The 15240-nt window shown below is 39.1% G+C and overlaps 1 protein-coding gene across 11 annotated transcripts in view; it reads right to left on the reverse strand.

The window, feature by feature from the left end:
* The window catches only part of PAX2 (paired box 2), a 160033-nt gene that overhangs the window by 81471 nt on the left and 63322 nt on the right, over nt 1-15240 (reverse strand). For 8 of the 11 annotated variants that reach the window (XM_072994931.2, XM_072994927.2, XM_072994925.2 and 5 more), the window contains one exon: nt 6185-6304. The exons of the other annotated variants lie outside the window; for them this stretch is intronic. In XM_072994931.2, the coding sequence (XP_072851032.1) occupies nt 6185-6304 (120 nt within the window). The remainder of the gene's footprint in view (nt 1-6184; nt 6305-15240) is intronic. 11 annotated transcript variants of the gene reach the window in all.

Raw genomic sequence — 15240 nt, forward strand, 5'->3', positions numbered from 1 at the left:
TTCATGGATAGAGATTGAATATGCAATTTTCTTTCACCTTGCCAAGAGCTGCCCCTGAGCTGTGCCTGGCCTAAATTTTTTCCCTCTTTCCCCATCTCTGCCTTATCTAGCCCTCCTACCTCCCTTTCATTCTTTCCAGAAAATTACCTTCAAAATTGATTTCCACTTTTACAAACAAATATAATGGGAACATGAAAGGGAAAAAAGGAAGCCTGCGCTATGATGAATTAAGGCTGTCAGAGGCTCTTCAAGTCATTGCTTTGTTTTACAAGCCTATCAGCTCTTTCTTTTATCAGTGGTGGGTTATTGTGCTACTTCTTGTCCCATGTACCCTTCCTTGCCCAGCATGTCAGAGAGTCCTAGCAATGGAAGGGGATCACCTCCACTCTGCTGAGATTTCCTTTAGCTAATCTCTGGCTCTTTCCTGGCAGTTTCCACAAAATATGAGCTAGGATGTGTCTTTTATTGGGAGTTTTTACAGCCTCACATCCTGTCTGTGGTTTCTGTGACTGAGAAGGACCTTTCTGGGCTGGGGTGACTGTCAATCTATCCAGCACTAACCAGCTGTTTCTTCCCGCCTCTGAATTTAAAGAGAGCCCAGCCTCTCTGTTGAGTGTTCCTTTCCCTCTCTTTGTTGGAAGTCAGTTGTTGTTTGCTGTTGATCTATTTACAACTGTAAGTAATTAACCATTTTTATTCTTTCTCCTACAAATGTTTCAGAGTGATTTATGGAGAATGTAACTGCCAGTTGTGAGAAAGGAGTGGACTATCTGGGGAACTTGAAGCTACTCTGCTCTGTTTCTCTTTCTCTTTCTCTCTCTCTCCTGTGTAGTAAAAAGGGAATTTTAACCAGAAATTAAAAACTCTGCAGCATTTTAAGGCTAATGTACAAAAGCTTAGTTATGCTTTCAAAGTTGGAGTCCTTTGAATTTTGCACTATGATTTTCCCCAGGAAAATGGCATTAAAATGCATCTATATTTAGGAAAATTGTACATAGAAATATTCATACTATTGAAAAATGGGTTATTTTGAAAGAATTGCATGCAAGAATATGTACAATTATGTGTAGGCAAAATTGCGTACAAAAATTCTTGTACTAAGAGAAATACACACGGAACATGTTTGAATTTTCATGCAAACTTTTTTTAAATAAAGAACTGCTAAAAAGCAAAACTAATAGATATATTCATCTTTACTTCTGTACAAGAAAAGTATGTTCATCTTAACACACATGCACACACACACATATCAAGTGCATGACTGGTTGATTGACTGAAAATATGCAAATGATCCATCCATTCCTCGTGATTTTAAAAAGTCAATGCAACAAGGTAGCAACTATTACAGTTTAGCTACAGTTTCTGGCAATCTGCATGCCTGGTACAATTTGTGCAAAACTTTTATGCAAATATGAAAATATGAATCAAATCCAAAAGAAATATCTTCCTCACCACAGATGAGGAAGAAAAAAACCTGCAATTTCTCATTTTCTCAAACAAGAATGAGACAAGCAAGAATTTAGAATGCTGATGAATGACAGATGTCTCTGTCAGTCTCTCTAGATTTCCCTGTAAATAGCCTTTCCAGGTCTCTGGATTTTGCCAGGTGATTCCATGTTTAAATCTAAGCCCCCAGGGCCACTAGCCAGCATTTTTTTTGAGATACTCTGAAAAATGCCTGCAACTTTCCATTATGGGCACTTGCAAGAGATAAAATTTTAAAAAGATGCCCAGGCCTTATAGAAAGGAGAAGGAAAAATACTGTCTGCTGGTGAGAACAGCAGCGTACGTGTCCGCCTTTTTATACTGTGCCAGCTTTGGGCTGTGCCACACTGGTGAAATCACTCAATGTAATGTACCGCTGCCAAGTGATCACCAAACTACATCCACCTAATCTCATGGAAGAATAGAGCAGCAGCCTGAGACGCAGAAGCAAAGCCATCCATCCAGGTCAGCTAGAAATGTGGGGATGGGAGACATATTCTGCACTCACCCCTACCAACATCAAACTCAGCAGTGGTGATGCTCGTATATGCCTCAGTTACACTGGACTGGATAAGCATAATACAATGATTCCTGACCTCGAGTAAACCAGGTGGTCTTGGACTGCAGCTCCCAGAAACCCTGGGCAGCACAGCTAGTGGTGAAAGTTCTGGAGAATTGCAATCCAAGAAGTTCTTAAATTACCCAAGAATGGGAACTACTGCTGTCATAAACTCAGCATTAGATATTGAGTGTATTTGTAAGTAGCAGCTAGTCCAGAATAGAGCAGTATAAGAGTTGGTGCATGCTCACTTGCACAATTAGACTACACCTGTTCTGCAAAGTTGATATTGATTGTTGTTGTGGGTTTTTCGGGCTCTTTGGCCATGTTCTGAAGGTTGTTCTTCCTGACGTTTCGCCAGTCTCTGTGGCCGGCATCTTCAGAGGACTGGAGTAGGAACTCTGTCCATGCTCTGAGCATGGACAGAGTTCCTACTTCTGTCCTCTGAAGATGCCTACTCCAGTCCTCTGAAGATGTCGGCCACAGAGACTGGCAAAACGTTAGGAAGAACAACCTTCAGAACACGACCAAAGAGCCTGAAAAACCCACAACAACCATCAGATCCCGGCCGTGAAAGCCTTCGAGAATACATTGGTATTGATTGCCCATTTTGTTTCCGGGTTTTGTTCTGGTGGGTATTAAGTTCGTGAGTTATATTAATTGCTATACAGTATTTGCATTATTAATCTTTTTTTATTTTACTGTTTTGTACTTTCATTGTATTTTATTGTCAGATTTAATTGCCATTAGTAAACACGAGTAAACATAGAATTGCAGTGAAAGGCAGTGCTTAAGATAGTAAGTATTGTCAGGTAAGATGAGAGGTTACTGTACATTGCAATGCTTAGATTTCTTTTCTGAGAAACAGAGCAGCTGGTGCCTCAGACAAAGCTGATGAAATTTACTCCTGGCCAGAGGCCTATCCTGGTTATCCAGGCGGAAGCCCTATTCCAGCATTGCTCCCGAAACATATCATTTTGCGTGAGCAAGTGACCCTATCCAGAGTAGGCCTTTGTACAGCACTACAGTGGACCCTTGACTTACAGACAGCTTGACTTACAGACTTTTTGAGTTACAGACTTCTCTGGCCGCAAAATTTAGGTTTGACTTGCAGACTGAGAGTTGACTTACAGATCAGAAAAAAACCAAAATGGAACAAAAACGGCCTGTTACGGGATTAATCGGTTTTCAATGCACTGTAGGTCAATGGAGACTTGACTTACAGACTTTTTGACTTGAGAACCGCCTTCCAATACGAATTAAGTTCTCAAGTCAAGACCCCACTGTACTCCACCAGAATTAGGGTTGCCCACTATGAACAACTGTGTCCAAACTTCTGCAGGGGTTGGAAACAAGTGGCTTGTGGGTTGCATGTAATTCCTGTTCTTTTTTACAGACCCCAATCCTTCTGAGATCACACAAGGACATGAGAAGGTTTTTGATTAGGAGGATGATAGAAACCTCTTATGTCCTTGTCTAACTGAAACTTCAGAAGGTAAAGATCAGAGAATAAATTCATTTTTAGCACTGTGAAAAACAAAAACCAGAAGCTGGCCATGAAAAGGAAGTTTGAGATAGCAATACTTCCTACAGGACTAGATAACTTGCTGTCTCCCACATTTGCCAAGCATCAGGTGGAATCTGCAATGTGACTTGACCTTGGAGGAATAGCCTACATAACTATATGTGAAGTGGGTAGGACTGTTATAATGTTTGAGTTGGGCTGAGTGTTTCTTGAATAATTTTCTAGAAGGTTCAGACCCTATGAGGAACAGAACTTTTCTGTGGGGGAAGTGTTGTCCTGCGTGTCTCTGAAGGATACCCTCTGCCTGTGTGGTATGTGGATTATTGAAGACAACATTACTGTATAAGCCAATAACTTTTTAACACGTATTATTTAGAATGTATCAAGGCAACAATCTTGAATATGTTTACCAGGGAGAACATCAAGTCTAACATGGTGAGACTTACTTCTGAATAAACATGCATAGTATTGCATTGCACGTGGCTCACAATTATCTTATAAATGAGTTTCCCGTTTCTTTTTTCTTTTCTTTTCTTTTCTGTTTTGTCCAAAAGGTGAGAAGAAATTTTAGCTGACTAAAAATCTGAACTATGCTTTACTTCCCCTTTTGAAACCAACGACAGTAGTTCTTGCTCTTACTCAGCTTACAGGACCTGGACTAGAAATCTGTTTTTGATATTCCATTCCGCAGAAGTGAGGCAAGACCAACTACTAGACAACTGAGACCTATTCAAATACTACCTACTTCCGAAGCTGTCTATCTCCTGAGTCCAAATCATCTATTTTAAATAACAGTATTATTAAAGAATGGGAACCATTTCTCTTTGGCCCACTGGCCTCCACATAGTGAAGCAGTCACATGCATTTCTAGTTTCCCTTGCAGAGATTTTAGCCACTGACAGAAAATGCAAAGAGGCAGAGTGAGAGAGATACAGTATAGTCAGAGTAGAGTAGGGACCCCTTCAGGAGTCCCCCCCCCCCAACTTCTTGCCATCTCATTAGCCAATCCTTTCTAAATTAAAATATTCTAATGCTGCTGAGGCACTGCTCCTTCACAATCAATTGGAGAAAAATTAAAATGGTGCATCAACACAACATTTTATGTAACTATCTTGCAATGCAGGTGTCAACTAACAGTCAAGATTCTAAATCTGTTTACTCAGCAATAACAATATTTTCACTGGATGCTGTTTGTCCTTTCTATACTTAGGACTGCAAAAACAAAATCTTTCCTGCCTTCATTTGAAGTAATTTTTGTTTCTCAGGCATTGGCCATTTGATCTATTTCTTCCAGTTTATTCTGGATATAACACTGTTGAACTATCCTTTTAATTAATAATTTCGTATTGTCTGCCAGTAAGGCCTTTAATTTCATTTTCATCTTTGCAGTCAAAGCAGGTGTCCACTCACTGGCTTTTTCTTTTTTTTTACTGTTGCCACTATAACTACACAATATTTGTTCCCATAATAACTGAGTTAAAAAGCCATGTTAATTCTGGAGAAAACAGTAAGAGTAGAATCAACTTTTGACAACTAGTCCTTCCCCCCACCAAAGAGATAATTTTCAGCCTGTTATATTAATGTTCCTTTCTGAAATGCTTCAGATATGATGGAATTGTGAGGGAAACAGAAAGGGCAAATATCTTGTGCTTCTCATCCCTATAATTCTCTGCCACACACCTCTGAATTGCTGCTGTTGTACTTTCTCATAAATAGTTGGGCAGAGTTAATTTGGTCTGTATTGTAGCCAAATATGTGAAAAGCACCATAGGATCCTATAGCATACAAGTGTGGGAAGACCCGCATTCTCAAAGAACACCTCTCCCTCCCCCACTCAAAGCCCCACTTCAAAAATGCTACTCCAATAGAATGAAAACTCATTCTTATACCGCTGTTATTTCAAGATTATGTGGATGTTATATTTTGACGTATCCATTCAATGACCAAAATTTGATAAAAGGATGGGTATTTTCCCATTTCCACTTTTTGGATGCATGTTTAATTACATCTTATTTAAAACGAACAGTTCTTTTCAGGGAAAAAAAAAGTCTTACATTTTTCACATCCCTAAGCTTTCTGTCCTCTGAATCCTCTCCCTAGAGAACAGATCCTGAGGTTTGTTTGTTTCTCTGTCTCAGATGCAATTACATGGCCTAGGAGAAGACGGAGAAGACTACCTGCTCTATAGGCAAGTAAGTTTTTCCAGAATCACCCTTTTGCCAGCTTTTGTTGCAAGGTCAGGACACATCAGCTTGGTCCCAGTTCAATGCTCAAACTATAAAGTGATGTTAGGATTGAGGTAGGAATGATTTTGCAGTTCTTAGCATTGAATAAAGGATGAATTTGCTTCAGGAGCAGAAGAGGCTGCTTTGCTATACAGACATCTGGAGAAGGTAGACCATCACTAAAGACTTTCTAGACCAGCAGGGCTGTATCAGGAAAACCCTCCCTGACCTAAAACTAATCTAACATGCAAAGATATCTGCAAGTCCTAGTCCACAAAGGGAGCTTGGAAGTAGCAGAAGGAAGCATAAAGAATGGGCACGAGGAGGACAGAACAAGTGGAAAAAAGGAAAGGAAAGAAAAAGGGAGGATGAACCCCTCCCTCCCCCTACCTTCATCACGTTTCCTCTTCTCACCATTCGACCGAGGAATCCCCAGAATCCCGTTAATGGAGTAGGAGCCCACTGGATCATTGGAGGCACTGGAGACAGGAGGGGATGCTGTACTGGGAACTGGACAAAATGAAAAGGGAGAAAGGCCCATGAGCCAACAGGTAGAAAGCTGCAACCCTCAACTTCTCCAGAGATGGAAAGAGTTCTTGGAAAGAGTTGATGACCAAGTCACTACTAAGGCTGGGTCCTCAAATGACTTCCTAACACTGTCTCCAAGTCCTTTCCAAAAGTGAATAACAAAAATGTGTTTCACAGCCTATCAGAGGATTCTCAAGGCTAAAAAGAATAGTTCTCCATTATAGAGTGGAAGATTCTGTGACTGAAAGCTAGGCAATCTGGTTCTGCAATCCCAATTTCCATGAATTTAGTTTTGTTCATCTTTTGGTTTATTTGTGTTATAAGGTTGCATTTTGCCTGTAAGCATGTAAGAGAAAGAGGCACCACAAAAAAATTAATGTTTTAAGCTCATGAGAGGTGGGGCGAGCATTCTGCCTCACTAAAGGAAGTATCTTTCATAACTGATAAGCCTACAAACCTACAACTGTACAACAGTGGATGTTATTTACAATTAGTACTTAAATTACTGGTGGTAAGACAGCATCCCCATAGCTTTTATGATAGCCCTCTTAGATAATTGTTTCTACAGGTTGTGTGATTTTTATTAAACTTTGTGGGACCTGGGAGGATGCTCATATTTGTAAAGGTGCCTTTACCTCCTCCCCACCCTATCCTAAGGAGAGAGTTATTTACAACTCACTGTGTCCTTCTCCCCTTCTAAAAAGTGGTATCACTAATACTATTAGATATTAGAGCTGTAATGAATTATATGCCCACTTAGTTGTCAGTTGAAGGTGGAACAACACATTATCTAAGCGAAGTGTGTTTGCAAAAATAAGGTAAATTAATGGCCAGGTATTTAGGTTTGTCATAGGATAATTATTGGTCTATTTTATTTCAACCAGGTTTCAATAATAATAATAATAATAATAATAATAATAATAATAATAATAATAATAATAATAATAATAATAATAATAATAATAATAATAATAATAATAATAAAACAGCAACATTAGGAACAGCATACATACTGTGCAGATATTTAACAGATACTTAGGTTTTTGGTTAAAACTTGTATCTGTTATATAATGTCAGTCAATATTTTCATAATTGTGATGGACTGTGTCTGGGATTCTTAAATAATAATAAAACACTGGAATTCCGGGGAATGCCAGAGTGGAAAATAAAGAACTGAAAAAATTAACAAAATGCAGAGATCTGGCAATCAAAACATCTCACTTATGGATGAAATACATTTTAGTGGCCACATAGTCATCAAGGCTTTGGCAACAATATCAATAAATTTCACACAGTATTATAAGCAGTTGCAAATCTCAGAAATAACACTATCATAGCTACAAAAATGGCAATATTAGGAATAGGTACTTAGGTTTTTGGTTAAAACTTGTATCTGATATATACTACCAATCAATGTTTATATAATTTTGATTGACTGTGCCTGATTTTTAATAATAATAATAATAATAATAATAATAATAATAATAATAATAATAATAATAATAATAATAATAATAATAATAATAATAATAATAATAATAATAACCATCATCATCATCACTGGCATTCTGAGGTTTTTGATTCTTGGCTTATACACTTCAGTAAATGCCTGATGGTTCTGGTGTATTACCATTTTTAATTGCCAAACATTCATTCATTCACTCGCTCATGAAAACTGCTCTTGTTTTTTCTGTTCCATTCCTTAACCACTGAGCTATGCCACCCACCCCCTTGCTTTTTCTGTTTTGTAAATCCAACACAATACTTCCATATATATCTTCCCATGAACATCAAGGTTAGAAACTTGTTCTTTAAATAGCAACTGTGTGCTTGTGTGGGCAAACACACACACATACAGTCACATACACACATTTTAGGGTTCCACTAGCAAGGTATGATGGTTAGATTCACAGTCTGACAATTAACTGAGACTATATCTTAGTCAAACTTATTTCTAACTAGCTACTGGATCACATTATTATTACCCTGTGTAGCCCAGACAAAACAGTATGTTCATACCAGATATTTGCAAATAAACAGTGACATTCCATGGCTCTTCCTGAATAGCCAAATGCATTCTAATATTAGCTCACTGGTATATATTGCATTGAAGGATCTTCTCCTGAAGCTTTCTAGGGACCTTCATATGAAGCATTCAGCCTACAACAATTATATCATCAGCCATTGCTCTGTAAGAATTTGAGTTCTCCCAATGGAATCATGAGTTGAGCCCTCTTTTTAATCAGCATCAGTAAGATGGCTACTCTAAGGTCTAGTGCAACTCTACACTTTCCATAAAATATCATGCACACAGTTCAGTACAGCATTAGCCATTCTATGTACTATACGCATCTAGGAATGTCTTGTGCCTTGATGCTTTCTTGATACATCTTCCTCAAAGACATACATATTTTTTGCTCCATAAGAAGCACTTTCTCCCAAAAAGTGTGTGTGGGGGGAAGTCTGTGCGTCTTATGGAGCGAAGGTGGCGAAGGAGCCTCCCAAGGGTCCGATTGAGCCTTCCAGGACCCTTGCGGGGCTCCCTCCACCCCCCCCCCATGGGGCCAGAGGGGGCTAGGGTGTGTTCCATAAGACGGACCTCTCCATAAGGCTCACAAAATTTTTAGGAAAAGAAAACATTAATCCCTGTTTTCTTCTCATAAAAATTTGTTGCAACTTATGGAGAGGTGCGTCTTATGGAGCGAAAAATACGGTAGATCAATAGTGAAAAAGACTTTTCTAATGATAGAATGTGGTTTCAATATAATTATCTATCTATCTATATCTATATCTATATCTACTGTATATCTATATCTATATCTATATCTATATCTATATCTATATCTGTCTGTCTGTCTGTCTGTCTGTCTGTCTGTCTCTGTCTGTCTGTCTGTCTGTCTGTCTGTCTGTCTGTCTATCTATCTATCTATCTATCTATCTATCTATCTATCTATCTATCTATCTATCTATCTATCTATCTATCTATCTATCTATCTATCTATCTATCTATCTATTCTATATATATTAAAAATACTCATTCCAACCCTCTTTAAACACTGCCTTTCTTCTCATTTTATCTCAGCAATAACCCTGAACCTGCTCAAAGGGTGGTGGGGAAGGGGGCATATACACAGTCCCACTCCTCCTCTCTGCCCCAGAAGCCACACAGGCCTTTGTTTAGTCAGTATAGATATTAGAAGCATATTCAGCTGAATATGCTTACAGTGTTTCCATCAGCTGCAGCCCTGAATGTGTTTGTAGTGCCTGTGCATATCTTCACATTGAACATGCAAAGATCTGTGTGATTTGCAGTTGGGCTGGAGACACAGAGTCTGTGGATCATGTGTGTGCCACCATCCCTACTGTGTTTGAGCCTTGAACATTTCCAGGCTTAACGCCTAAGTAGGGCTGCTGTCTAGAGAAGCCCATCCACCATTTTCTAACATGGATCCTCTTCAAGACACACAATGCAATCCTGTCATATTCATATTTGAGTAATGAAATAAGAACTTATGTTTTGATCCTGAAGTTACATTTTCAGTATTTCTAAAATGACACTGTGGCCACCCTGGTGCTTTTTTTAAAAAAGCACACTTCAAAACACTCCTCCCCCCCCCCCCGATGTGTTTGTTAATATAATATCTGGCTTGATAAAAGTCCTAGAAGCCCTGCTAACTATTTCCGTAATGTTTTGGTTGGTCCTAAGTTATTAAACTTTCAGTATTTTGTTTAGAAGTAAATGTTTTAAAAACTTTTTTGGAAGAGCTTTTCATTGCAAATTAATTAATCTTCTCAGAGATAACAACTCTTGCAAATTCACAGTCAAGAGTCAAAATGACTAGGTAGCTTAATAGTGTTTGCCCCATAGTAAAATGATTGCAGTTTTGAAGCTTGCAGCTTGCTGAAATGTCTTTCAGCTGCTGCCACTAGCTGTGTGCAAAAATCATTAGGACAGTGCACATGTCACTGAAAATAAGTTACTGGTGTGGTGGTGGTGGTGGTTTAGTTATCTCATTTAATAAGATATGTTAAGGTAGTCCATATCCATTTCAATAGATTCACTTTGTTTGCAGTTAACATTTCAGAAAGATAATTCTCTGAAAGGTATGTAGGATACTTGTGAGAAACACAATTCTTTATTATCTTAGCAGCCACAGCAGCTCCCATTGTCTTTGGAATCAGTTTTTATGGTGTATTGCCCCACATCCCAGTGCACCAAGTACTCTAGAACTTCTGGTTTTTAAGAGAGCGTGTCACATCGGGAAGTACTAATCTTTGTCTCTAAAGTTGTATCTTTGATTGCACAAGTATACTCTCTGTTTTACTAAAAAGCAGCTCAAAATACTGAGTGACAGTATAATCAATCAATCAATCAATCAATCAATCAATCAATCAATCAATCAATCAATCAATCTTAGCTGGAAGAGACCCTTTGGAACATCGAGTCCAGCCTCTGTCAAGGAGGAATCAAGCCCCCGACCTGATACCTAAACCACAGAATTATCAAGGAGTTCAACACTGCTTTTGTTAGCTCCAAGAAATTTCAAGACATAGAAAACAGGTACACGGATATATCATAATAGTTTTCCATAAATATCCTCAGGCATCATCTATAATTTAGCCTCGTTTTCCCTAGCCTCCACTCAAGGTCCCTTAGTATATTATAATGTCAACCAAAGCAGTGTAGGGAAAGGGTAGGCTGATTATTTATCCCTTTAGCTTTTAGCTCTTTTCCTCATTCCTTCTCACAAGCCCCCTTTCGTAGACCTGCCTCCTATTCTTGGTGTTCAGGTTTCCCAGACTCCTGTGACATCCTTGGTCCTGCTTCTTCAGTAACCAGTGGAATGGGGGTAAATTAATCATGTGAGTCCCTATAGCCAGCCCCCCCCCCATTAAAAAACACTGGTGACTGGATTGGTCTAAATCAACGCATCAGGAGCTAGCCTTTTGTAAAACAAAACAAAAAAACATATTTGCTTTGCTGAATTAGAGCATGTCTGCCAATATGTGCTGTTGGCCTGACTAATCTCTCATAACATTAGTACAACATGCCTAATCAGTATCAGATACTTTATGGCCATAATGCCCCCATTAAGTCCTGACTCCTGACCAATCCTGCTGCCTGCATTTTAGTACTCTCCTTATGTGGGGCTGGCAATGTGGACTGTCACACACCTGTCTTTTGACACTTAACACTACACCACTGGTGGTTAGCTGTGTTTGGCTTTGGAGGAAGCATATTTTGCCTGAGGAAAATGTATATGCTTATCTGAACAATACCAGTTTGGATAATACAAAGTTATTATTTTCTTGTTTTTTGCAAGGGCAAATGATATATCACTCCACTAAAACTTTGTTCTCAGTTTCATCTCTGTGAAACTGGTGTTTGAACAGAAAACTGCAAGTTTAAAAGAATGATTTTTATTTTGGACTTGGCCTCCCGCTTCTGTCCTCTTATGTTTGTTGTTGACATTTTTGTTGTACATGTTGAAACAGAGTAAAATAACTACCTGTTGTGTTGTTTATCAAGTTCCTTTTCTTTTAGCCTTAAAAACCTCTATTCAGAGGACTGTTTTACAGCTGGACATCCCAACCATGCTAGCCATTTTGTGAGTAAGCAACACTGCACCCCATTGCTGCCATTTTGTAACAGTATCAAATTCCAAATATGCCCACTACCCCTCCAAATCGCAGTCTGCCCCACCCTCAAAATTGCAGTCTCTTTTACACTGAACCAGTCTATGCTTTCTTATGCATCCTAGTATACGTAGTAGTGTACTTTTTTAAATTGCCATAAGGACAACCAACAAATTAGTAAACTAAGGGTACAATCAGATGGCTGGAAAGGCATGTACTTGACAGCATCAGAAAGGTTCACTTTTAAGGTAGCGATTCCTCCTAAAGGGACCCTTCTGAACACTGGGGAAACCACTCAGCCCAGCTGAAAAAGGAGTAGCCCTGTAGCAGGGTTCAGGGTTGGGTCGGGGCACAATTCCCCATAAGCTGTGTGACTGCTGGGGACTGGATGGCACCAGACTGCTCCACAAGCAGTCCAAAATTCAATCTGTTTCCTTTGTGATCAAACCATGAATTGGCCATATGAGTTTTAGATGGCTGGTCTGTTAATTATTAAAACTAATTATATTATAGGTACAATGAATATATATTCAATTATATTTAGTTATGTGGAAATAAATTCAAATAGTACAAAATTTATGTATATCCCTCTTTTTAGGGAGGACAAGTTGAGGAATTAAATATATAGATATATATATTATAGATAATAAAAAAGAATATTGTGCATCATTGGTAAAGAAAGCTGACTTTAAAGTTTTTTTAAATATTAGATTTGGGAACATGGGCTATTTGCAGTAACTCTAACAGCACTGTTAAAATGAGTTGAAAACACACACGCATATAAAGACATTATATGCCTGTTAATACTGTGTAGACGTAGATTAAAAATCTTCCGTAATAGTATATACACAAACCTCAGGTTGCAGGCAGGCAGAACTGACTATAAAAAGATAAAGCGTGGGAAGAAACAGGGACCTAATTTTAGAAAAAAGAAACAGAAAACCAACATATGCAGGAGACAAATGTATTAATCCAAGTGATATAAATCCCAATGTCTTTCGAGCAATTAGCTCTTCATCAAGGGACTGACAGAAAAAGAAATAGTCCATATCTATTACAATTTCTTAGATGACTTGCTCCAAAATGAGCCACTGACCTACTGATTCTTACAGTGGTAGCTGAGCTTGCAATAGATGGGAGTTAATCCCTTTTCTGACAGTCTCCCAATGAAGAGCTAATTGCTTAAAAAAGTGTTAGGATTTATACCACTGACTAGGACTAATACCATGGTTTAACCTGTTGGATTTCTCTTTTCAGCCATGTGCTGCTTCCCTTTTGGTGTGTTCCATCCCTCAACAAGAGGTTTTCTCTCACACACAGGGGGAATGCCTCTTCTAAGATTATGCATGATATATTTATGCATCATATTGTAAAATATTTTCCCCAAAAATGTGTGTTTTATTCGTATTTTTAAAAATGTTCCATCAAACACACTTACGGGTGACCTTGTCTCCAGTGAATCCAAAGCCCCTGTCCTCTACTCAGCAGAGCTTTCTGTATACCATTTCTTCTCTTTTTGCTTTCATTGGATGGTAACATTTTGGACTAAAAGTATGCAAGCTAGGAGTGGGGGGGGGGCGGGAGAAATGCCACTATGATCTCCTGCTGGCTTCAGCAACCCAGAAGATGTTGGAAGTAGAAGACTGTCTGTGAATGTAAATACTCCCACCAGCCTGACAATCTCAGTGTCCAATATGTTTTTTTAAATGAAGGTGTCAGGCTTTATATACCGTATTTGCCGCCGTACAAGGCAACTGAGCGTATTAGACGACCCCCCCCCCACTTGGAGGCATGTTTTTGGGGCAAGGGCGAGAAGGGAAGGGAAGCGGGCAGCGGTGAAGGAGGAGGAGGGGAAGGAGAAGCAGCTCTCTGGCGGCACGCGGTCGAGTGGGCTCAGTGGCGCGGGGCAGTGGGCTCTGGCCGCTCAGGCATGCCGGCTTTGCTTCCCTTCCTCCCTCCGGACTGACCACCTGCCTGACCACCTGCCTTTCTCTCTGGCCGGCGCAGCCCCGCGTCACTTACTCAGTGGCAGCATCAGCAGCGGCACCTCCTTCCTAGCCCAAATTAAGTGCACCCGGCGTACAAGATGACCCCCCCACTTGGAGGCATGTTTTTGGGGCCAAAAAAGTCATCTTGTACGCCGGCAAATATGGTAAACATTGCTTTGAACTGATCACTCGCCATCCTATTTGCCTTTAGTTCTTCCTGGTAGACAAAAAGCAAATATTTCTAACTACCAACTAAGTACTAGTTAGCAGATATACAGTAAGTGCTGAAAGTCAGAAAGCTAGAGGATTTGTTGAACAGCATTCTAGAATTAAGATACCATGGATTTAACCAGCTTTATTTGCTCTTTCTACTGATGTATTTCATTCAGGTATAACACACTGATCATTGCAGGTTACAGGGCTTTTCAAATGGGCAACCTGATACACTATGGGAAGTTCCAAACATAGTGGTGGTGGAAATATGCAGTTCCAGAATGAAATATGCCCACTTCTAAAGTCAAGTTAAGCAAGATGACTCATATTATGTTGGCTGATGTGAAAAGTATGTGATAAAAATGTAAAAAGTAATAGGAGTAGTCCAATCTCCTCTAGGATCCCATATCTTAATCAGGTATGTCTGTATCTCCTTCATCAGTCACATACACCCTTTTTCCGAATCACTATTCCCAAGTGATTCTTTCTGCACGTCATGTAATTTTGTCAATGGTGATGCCAGAGTGGAAGTAATGCATTACAAGTAATGATGGCATTACCTACGACAGGGTAATAATGACATCAATACAATGTTCCTTTTGCAAAATAACATAATGGCCAATGTCCTGTTGCTTCGTGCAAGTCAAATTGGAACTTTTGGTTCATTCCTCCCTGGTAAACAAGCCATCCCTGCTGCTATTCCCAGGAGAGAGGGAATGCACACACCCACTCATGGTGTGAGTGCACTCTTAAGAACAGTGTGGGCAGTTTGTTTCTGAGGGAGGAACTGATTATAAATAATTCAGCTTATACTGATCAACAGGATTTCAGCCAATGATTGCAACATACTCTCCTTCATGTAATGAGTAACCTTTATTCATTGTATTTTATCTCTTATGGGGTAGGTAATTATAAGGGATTTTTCTTGGGGGAGAATTTTAAGGGTTTCCCCTTTATTAAAGATGTGTTTATAAAGGAACGATAAAGTAACATGAAAAATTAAAAACCAATGTGAACATGTTACTTTTAAAATAATGTTATTCAGTGACAATTATTCTTTTTAAAAAAGTAACTTTCCAA

Source organism: Pogona vitticeps, chromosome 3, assembly GCF_051106095.1.
Source record: "Pogona vitticeps strain Pit_001003342236 chromosome 3, PviZW2.1, whole genome shotgun sequence".
Classification (NCBI taxonomy): Eukaryota; Metazoa; Chordata; class Lepidosauria; order Squamata; family Agamidae; genus Pogona; species Pogona vitticeps.